The sequence below is a fragment of the Nanorana parkeri genome, unplaced genomic scaffold (genome assembly GCF_000935625.1).
Source record: "Nanorana parkeri isolate BGI_ZX_2015 unplaced genomic scaffold, ASM93562v1 scaffold31, whole genome shotgun sequence".
Lineage (NCBI taxonomy): Eukaryota > Metazoa > Chordata > Amphibia > Anura > Dicroglossidae > Nanorana > Nanorana parkeri.
Window position 1 is genome coordinate 1,137,669 of NW_017306299.1, and position 9,678 is coordinate 1,147,346.

A 9,678-nucleotide genomic window follows, 5' to 3' on the forward strand; every position below is an offset into this window, starting at 1 on the left:
AGCTGCTAATTGAGGTCAGGTACTGATTTTGGATGAGGACACCTGGCTCACTAAGTGACATTTCAAATCATCCCAAAGGTGTTCAGTAGGGTTGAGGTCAGGGCTCTGTGCAGAACACTCAAGTTCTTCCAAACCAAACTCATCAGACCATGTCTTTATGGAGCTGGCTTTGTACACAGGGACACAGTCATGCTGGAACAGAAAAGGGTCTTCACCAAACATTCCCACAAGGTTAGGCAGGTACAGTTGTTTAGAATGTCTTTCTACATACCCTGCACTGGAAACATCTAAACTCAACCATTTGGAGGGGTATCCACATTTTTATGGTCAGATGTCCCAAACCTTTTCGCCATATAGTGTATAGTGTTGCATTGTCACAGAAGAATGGAGTTGGTGGGGTTTGCCTCTTTACGATGAGAGATAATCAAGTAATGTTTTTACACATTTCTGTTTTCAGAGCTGAAGGGGACATATAGCTAATACTCTCAGAATGTTATTTTTTTCATGTGAAGCACCCAATCACTCCACTGGAGGTTACGGACCTCCAGGTAGCTTGGTAAGCTAACATCTCAAACCTCAGGGTGGAATACTTGACACTTTGTGGGGTGAAAACATTTGGTGCCAATCACTTTAGGAAGTTTGCAGAGTTTATTAGGCATGATAAACACATGGAGAGAGGGGTTAGTGCACAAGATACCCCAAAACAACCAAATATGCAGACTCTATGCCTCTACTCACAGTCAATATAGAAGAAAGGGCATTTAGGCCTGAAACCGCCACTCTGCACTGTTTATACCGTAGACCAGCATTATACAGCATCTGTACCTCTGGAGTAATTTAGACAGGAACCCTCCTGCAATGTCTACTGACAGTGCCTATAGGTGGCAGCCAGGTGCAAACAACTTTTCAGAGACGCTTGCAGTGCACCTGGTTGCCACCTACAGGCGCTGTCAGTGTCAATAAAATAGTGCGTGCACCTGACGCCCACCTACTCACCATTCCATTGACACTGACAATGCACCTGGTTCACACCAGGGGCACTCTTCCTGTCATTGGAATGGTGGATAGACAGGAGCCAGGGACACTGTCATTGTTACTGGAATGGTGTGCACACAGTGCATCTGGATCCCTCCTGGTACACCTGCATGCAATTTATCAACTGCATTAATATGCTCACACTTGGAGACTCCTATACATAGAGTTAGGACCACACCTTGCAGAGGTGCCTTGGCACGGCGGTGTAGCTTCTACATATTTTTGGCCAAAAGTTTGTGCAACTAAAACCTCTGATTTTAACGCATACTGTTGACAGGGCAATTTGTTTGGTTGCAGGCTGGCTGGCAGGTGAGGGGGTGAGGTGGCTGGGGATTTTCTGTGTTTTGTATTGTTGTAAGCCTTCCCAATGTGCACCCTGCCGTAAAGGCTAGTTATAGATTCATGCAGGTACCATGTTTTTTTCTAGTGCATCTGGATCCCACCTATCAAACATTGTAAAGACTCCGGATCTATTATTTAGCCCCTCCCACTTTAAATGCACCATTTGGACATACCTACCATAGCCCCATCCACTGCCCTGCCCACAGTCTCAGGAATTACAATTTCTAAAAGTTCCCAGGTATGACTGTTACCAGGGACACTAAGCTGAGCTTGGGGGAAACCTAATGAACGCAGAACTATAACAATCCATGCTCAGGCTGACTACAGCCTGGCAGCACTGAGTTTAGGCCAGGTACACTACTGCTTAGGGAAGAGTCCCTACACATGCTAGATTCAGTTTAAGCCCAATAGACAGCATTTTCTAGAGACATTTTTTAATACAAATAAAATAAACCTGTACAGCAGGGCTCAAAATTTCAAGTCCTGAGCTACTAGCCAGGCCTTAAAAGTTACTCGCCACCAGTTGCCCCACCTAACCCCTCCCCTGCCCCGGACTTAACTCCGCCAGGTCAGTAATGTAACGCACAGCGCAGAGGTCAGTAATGTAACGCACAGCGCAAAGGTCAGTAATGTAACACACAGCGCAGAGGTCAGAGTGACGCACAGCGCAGAGGTCAGAGTGACGCACAGCGCAGAGGTCAGAGTGACGCACAGCGCAGAGGTCAGTGTGACGCACAGTGTCCACAAACCTTTGGACATATGGTGTAAATCTATCTATCTATCTATCTATCTATCTATCTATCTATCTATCTATCTATCTATCCATCTATCTATCCATCTATTATCTATCTATCTATCCATCTATCTATCCATCTATCTATCTACCATTATAATGGCAGCTTAATACAGCACAGTAGATTAATTATGATCCCTGTGTAAGTTCAGATCATAAGACTCAACGCTTTCATACATCTTCCTCTTCCGACCTGACTCTATAACATTGTGAGTGTTCTATGACACCCGTCTCACTATCACGGCTGATCATCTGATAATTTCCATACTCAAAAACATCTGTTATTTGATCCAGACAAGCGCAGAGGTCAGTGTGACGCACAGTGTCCACAAACCTTTGGACATATGGTGTAAATCTATCTATCTATCTATCTATCTATCTATCTATCTATCTATCTATCTATCTATCTATCTATCCATCTATCTATCCATCTATCTATCTACCATTATAATGGCAGCTTAATACAGCACAGTAGATTAATTATGATCCCTGTGTAAGTTCAGATCATAAGACTCAACGCTTTCATACATCTTCCTCTTCCGACCTGACTCTATAACATTGTGAGTGTTCTATGACCCCCGTCTCACTATCACGGCTGATCATCTGATAATTTCCATACTCAAAAACATCTGTTATTTGATCCAGACAGGTTGTTGATTTTGGGAAGCAGGCTTGAAAGAAACATTTGAGATATAGCTGAGTGACTTTGTGGACCAGTCTACCCATGAAAATGCAATCTTCCACTGTACAGTATTAAAGAGCATCACAAATTGTTTGAGCTGACAAGGCTGAAGTTCCTGCCAAATGCAAATATACCTTGTGATAATCATTGGCTTCAGGAGAGGGCTGTAACTGCTCCTCCCCTGTAAGTTAGAAAGGAACCAAAACTTGACAAGTTCACTTTTTAATACTGTCAGATACAGCCAAGATACTGCTGAGCAGTTGGCCTAGCAGAGATTCAACATTTGCATTTGCTTTGCTGGTCGGAAAAAGGGGGTTCCACGTCGGCAGCAATGATTCTCTGCCCGCAGGGTACGGCGAATTTGGAGGAGGCTGCAGACGAACTTATATTTTTTGTAAATGGGAAAAAGGTAAAAAAATGAAAATACTTTTTATCCATTATGTTTTTAGCAGTTACCCAAATTCAAAAATATTTATTTACTGTCTGCTAGGTTTTCTGACATCCATTCTCATTGACAATGGGTGTCAGATATTTACCCAAAAATCAGTTGGCTTGCTTTTCTTCTTTTCTTACGTCATTCTGCGAGATTCTAATGTTTAAGTGAATGGCAGCTGATGTCAAGTGATCTTTAATGGGCCGTCGTTGGGGACATGGTCTTTGGAAAATGCTGGTGGCTAGGCTGTTGATCCCAAGGCTTTGTTTCTTACTGAGTAACTGACCTGGAACAAGTATGCAAACCACGCACAATGGCCACTAACTGCATGCTTGTTGAAGGTCAGGCCAGGCAACTCATATTTTCAGAAAAGGTAGCAGTTTTAGTGGTAGCACCAGAAACCAGACCAGACAACATATATTTATAAGCATCATAATTGTCTTCTGTAGACACATAGGTCCATTTCCCAGCAAACATTGTCAGGCATGCGGTGCCTTTGGCTAGACAAGAGATCCTATGAATGAACAGGCATTGTGCAATTCACCAATCTTGACACAAGTCTATGGCCAGCCGCACAGGAAAGTGACCCCAGAAATGTTTGTGATAACTCAGCAATTTTAGAGGCTAAGATGTACTTGTTCATATTCATATTATAGGCATTTTCCAGCATGCTGATTACTCTCTACATCTGCTAAGAGAATTGCTTCTTTCTTTGCTAAAGCGTGCTAAAAAAGTGTTAAAGGTCAGTACTGTGTTACCAGTGGGATGCCATAAGACTAATGTGATGCCATGTTACCAGTGGGATACCATATAACCAGTTTGATACCATGTTTTTCGGCTGAAATTGTTCCTGAAATTTTTCTTTGCCCCACTTAGTGGCTATTGACTTTTTAATGAGATTGAAACTCTAGTATTGGGGCATCACACATATTAATAATATGGTATCAAACTGGTCATATGATATCCCACCGGTAACATGGCATCACACTAGTCATATGGCCTCCCACTGGTAACATGGTATCAAACTGGTCATACGGTATCACACTGGTAACATGGTATCAAACTGGACATATGGTATCCCACCGGCAACATGGCATCACACTAGTCACATGGCATCCCACTGATAACATGGTATCAAACTGGTCATATGGTATCCCACTGGTAAAATGGCATCACACTAGTCATATGGCATCCCACTGATAACATGGTATCAAACTGGTCATATGGTATCCCACTGGTAAAATGGCATCACACTAGTCATATGGCATCCCACTGATAACATGGTATCAAACTGGTCATATGGTATCCCACTGGTAACATGGCATCACACTAGTCATATGGCATCCCACTGAAAACATGGTATCAAACTGGTTATATGGTATCCCACTGGTAACATGGCATCACATTAGTCTTATGGCATCCCACTGGTAACACAGTATCAAACTGGTCATATGGTATCCCACTGGTAACATGGTATCAAACTGGTCATATGGCATCCCACTGGTAACATGGTATAAAACTGGTCATATGGCATCCCATTGGTAACATGGTATAAAACTAGTCATATGGTATCCCATTGGTAACATGGTATAAAACTAGTCATATGGTATCCCACTGGTAAAACATGGCATCACACTAGTCATATGGCATCCCACTGGTAACATGGTATCAAACTGGCCATATGGTATCCCACTGGTAACATGGCATCACACTAGTCATATGGCATCCCACTGGTAACATGGCATCAAACTGGTCATATGGCATCCTACTGGTAACATGGTATAAAACTGGTCATATGGCATCCCACTGGTAACATGGTATAAAACTAGTCATATGGTATCCCACTGGTAACATGGTATCACATTAGTCATATGGCATCCCACTGGTAACATGGTATAAAACTAGTCATATGGTATCCCACTGGTAACATGGCATCACATTAGTCATATGGCATCCCACTGTTAACATGGTATCAAACTGGCCATATGGTATCCCACTGGTAACATGGCATCACACTAGTCATATGGCATCCCACTGGTAACATGGTATCAAACTGGTCATATGGTATCCCACCGGTAACATGGCATCACACTAGTCATATGGCATCCCACTGGCAACATGGTTGTCATCCTAGGACAGAAAGTGTGTTATTGGCAGGATCACCAGGGAAATAAAAATGTGAAAAAAAGCCTGGAAAGTAAACAAATGCAGCTACCTCATCCAAGGAATGGTAAGCTGCAATATTTATATTCTGTTCTTGGGTTTGGATACACTTTAATTATGTGGCCTCTGTAGTGACCATATTCAGTATATAAATTCCTTTTTTTTTTTTTAATAGGCCTTTATTTATATTTGTCTCCACATCTATGTGCAGGCCAAGCTGTTCAGCTATGACAGTAACATGAGGTTGGGGTAAACCACATAACACTTCTGGGGCCGCTTACAACTTAATAGTTTAAACCTTTTCCTAAAGAAAAAATAACCTGTTGTAATCGCTTAAAGAATATCTAAACCTAAGAACAAAAATGTAATATATTGCAGCTTACAGGTCCTTAGATGTGGTCACTGCATTTGTTTTCTTTTTTTTTGTGTGCAGAACAATACTATAAAGCTGCCTGACCACCTGTACAAAGGGGTTAGAAATACAGTATGTAGAGTTTTCAAATAGAATACTTTTCAACTATACGGTACCGTGTTTAAACTAGCAAACCCGATCTATTGAATGGTGTGACAGTCCAGTAAGCACATAGGTCACATCTGATGTTGGTCTGTTCAGGGGATCATGGGACTTGTGTGTACATTGTTTGGTCAGTGGGCAAACTCCAGATCCTTTGATGCATTAGGTGGAAAGATCAGCTTGTGTTTGCATGCTGTAACTGTATATGACAGTATATGACTTGGTGATAAAGTAAAGAAAGTTGGTAAAGAAAATAATATTTTCAGGTATAGTATTATGTTACATAGTTACATAGTATTTGAGGTTGAATAAAGACACAGGTCCACAGGTATGTGTGGAATTCTGCATGTGTATGCGTGTGCATGAGTCCCTGTGATCTTTTTTTTAAGAGTACCTGTATCCCTGCATGTTACGGTCTCTGAGGAAATTGCCCAAATGCTTTTTGAATGATTCAACACTATCAGCTGATACCACTGCTTGTGGCAGCGAGTTCCACAACCTAACCGCTCTAACTGAGAAGAAGCCCCTATGCCCAGTGGCGTAACAATCGCCATAGCGACCCAGGCAACCGCTATGGGGCATGGGAACAGGGGGGCCAGGGCACCACTCTGATGCCCTGTGGGTCGCTATGGCACGTAAGGGTGCTGACTGTCACTGACACAGCTCAGCAGCGGCTGTGAAGATCACTGACAACCTGTCGGTGATGTGTGCAGCGGCCGCTGCGGAGCTGTGTCAGTGAAAGCCAGCAGCTGCGGCAGAAGAGGCCGGTGTTCTCAGTGAAGGAGGAGGCGGGGCCCGCCTAAGAGCAACGCCGCCCCCTCTTACATCACTGGCCAGCGTTATTAGAGCAGGCGAGGCCCGTCGATAGAAGAGGAGGCGGGGCCCGGGGACAGAAGAGGAGGCGGGGCCTCGTCGACCACGGAGGCGGACATCGCTGACAGGTAAGAGGTGTGCAGCCCATCTGAGACCCTGCAGAGCCCACTATAGAGAGTCTATGGTGGGCTCTGCAGGGTCACTCTCAGGTGGGCTGTTTGATATATCAGGTGGGCTCTGCAAGTGGCATAACTAGCAATACGGGGCCCCATAGAAAATTTTGCTATGGGGCCCTGTGATTTCTAGTTACGCCCCTGCCTACGCCCCTTGTGGTTAAATCTTTTCTCCAATTTTAGGTGGTGACCTCTAGCCCTTGTTATGGAGTTTAACAGTAAAAAGTGTATTGCTGATGTTGCTATCACCATTGAACATCTTGTACATCAAAATCATGTCCCCTCTTAATCTCCTCACTTCCAGCGTGAACATGTTTAAATTTAGTAACCTTGTCTCATAGCTTTGATCCTCCAGCCCCTTAATTAGTTTAGTTGCCCTTCTCTGGACCCTTTCCAGCTCAAGGATATCCTTTCTGTGAATCGGCGACCAAAACTGGACCGCATACTCCAGATGAGGCTGAACCAGTGATCTATAAAGTGGCAAAATTATAGATTTGTCTCTACAGTACATTCCCTTTTTAATACAAGACAGAACTCTGCTCGCTTTGTTTGCTTTGGGAGTGTAGGTGAGCCTCCTCCTCTTCCCCTATAATCATGTTTATAACACACACCCACAATTAGTTGATGACTAGCATTAGTCTTTTCTAGTTCTAGCCACAAGGACTCTATACCATCGCGACTCTCTGCCGTGATGTCATCCCGTATGTGCACAGTTAGATTATTTTTAACATACATGCATACCCCCCCTTCCCCCTTCTCCCAACCCTGTCCCTCCTGAACAGGTTGTACCTTTCTGTATTGGTAGCCCAGTCATGTGTGCTGTCTAGCCAGTTTCAGCTATTCCCACTATATCGAAGTCCTCTTCAAGTAGCAAAACTTCGAGCTCCACTAATTTGTTTGCTAGACTTCTAGCATTGGTGTACATACATTTGAGTTTGGTGCTAGTATGGGTTACATTTTTACTCTTTTTTGGCGCCCCACTAATTTTTTTATTGGACATTGGTATGGGTGATACCTTACTAATTTGATTAACTGGAGCGATTCCATTAACTATATTGACTATATTGACTTTAGTGAGCCCTCTGTTCCCCCTTTTATTACTGCCCTCTGTATTCATTGCCCCTGTAGTTTCTTGTTCTATAATAATTTTAATTTGATCAATTTGTATTCCCTCCCCACCATTATCTAGTTTAAGATCTCCTCCAGTCTTTTTACCAAAAGTGCTGCACCTACCCCATAAAGATGCAGCCCGTCTCGGCTGAAGAGCCGGTAACAGACTGAGAAGTCAGCCCAGTTCTCCAGGAAACCAAAGCCCTCTTTCCGACACCAGCTCAGGAGCCACATGTTAAGTTCCCTCAACTTTTGTTAATGCCCAGGAGGTATCACACTAATGCATGTGGTACTGATGTACAATTAATGCCCCGCAGGTAATACACTTAATGCCCAGACTATAATAATTAATAATTAATTATCCCGCAAACAATACACTTAATGCCCAGCCGATAAAAAAATATATTAATATTAATGCCCCGCAGATGATTCACTTAATGCCCAGCCGATAATACAATTAGTGCCCTGCAGATAATACTCTTGATGCCCAGCTGATAATAATAATTAATAATTAATGCCCCGCAGATACACACTTAGTGCCCAGCTGATAATAATAAATGCCCCTCAGATAATACACTTAAAGCCCAGCCGATGTTACAAATTAATGCCTCGCTGATAATACTCTTAATGCCCCATTCAAAAGCAGTTAGTAATTAATGTCCCTTAGATACACACTTAGTGCCCAGCTGATAATAATTAATGCCCCGCAGATAATACTTTATGCCCAGTAAACAATATGATTAATTCCCAGCAAATAATACACGTTATTCCCAGCAAATAATACACGTAATTCCCAGCAAATAATACACTTTAATCCCAGCAAATAATACACTTTATTCCCAGCAAATAATACACGTAATTCCCAGCAAATAATACACGTAATTCCCAGCAAATAATACACGTAATTCCCAGCAAATACTACACTTTATTCCCAGCAAATAATACACGTAATTCCCAGCAAATAATACACATAATTCCCAGCAAATAATAAACGTAATTCCCAGCAAATAATACACTTTAATCTCAGCAAATAATACACTTGAATCCCAGCAAATAATACACTTTAATCCCTGCAGTATGTATGTATATATACATAAAAAATGTTTTAACCACTTAACGCCCAGCAATTACTAACCCTCAGTTTACCCCTCTCTCCACTCGCAGTTTCACGCCACAGCTTACAGCAACCATCACCCCACTTACCCCGTTCAATTGTTTCCTCTGTTCTTGCGGCACCAATCACACCACACACTCAGACCGCCCTCAACACAGCTTTCCCCCTTTCTCTCGCTCCCCTCTCGCAGCACTGTTCACCCCCACACGCTCCTGCATCCCTGGTCACCAATCAGCCGTCCTGCAATAATGTTATTATTATTTTTTTCTTTTGCAGGTTATTGAGAAAAATGCTGATCCGAAAATGACCTTACTGACCTATCTGCGAAGGAAGTGTATCCTCCCTGTGGTTTTAAAATTCATATTTACAGACTGTGCCTAAGGATACGCACAGTGATTTTGGTGAAATTGGTTGTGCAAACGAAATGACCAATTTTGCAAATATAGAAATGGTTAATTTCGTTAATGGAGCTGCTTTGGCTAAATCCGATCATTTTGTTTATTGAT

The 9,678-nt window shown here is 42.7% G+C and overlaps 1 protein-coding gene and 1 long non-coding RNA gene across 2 annotated transcripts in view; one reads left to right on the forward strand and one right to left on the reverse strand.

The window, feature by feature from the left end:
* Positions 1-852: 852 nt before the first annotated feature.
* LOC108796819 overlaps positions 853-9,678 on the reverse strand; it is a 17,580-nt gene continuing 8,754 nt past the window's right edge. Inside the window, exons 2-3 of the long non-coding RNA XR_001941835.1 lie at positions 8,430-8,435; positions 853-862 (exon numbers count right to left, since the gene is read on the reverse strand). This is a non-coding gene — a long non-coding RNA (uncharacterized LOC108796819). The remainder of the gene's footprint in view (positions 863-8,429; positions 8,436-9,678) is intronic.
* Positions 3,169-9,678, forward strand: part of XDH (xanthine dehydrogenase) — a 69,158-nt gene continuing 62,648 nt past the window's right edge. Inside the window, exons 1-2 of the mRNA XM_018568341.1 lie at positions 3,169-3,261; positions 9,449-9,506. Of these exons, the coding sequence (XP_018423843.1) occupies positions 3,184-3,261; positions 9,449-9,506 (136 nt within the window). The 5' untranslated portion in view covers positions 3,169-3,183. The remainder of the gene's footprint in view (positions 3,262-9,448; positions 9,507-9,678) is intronic.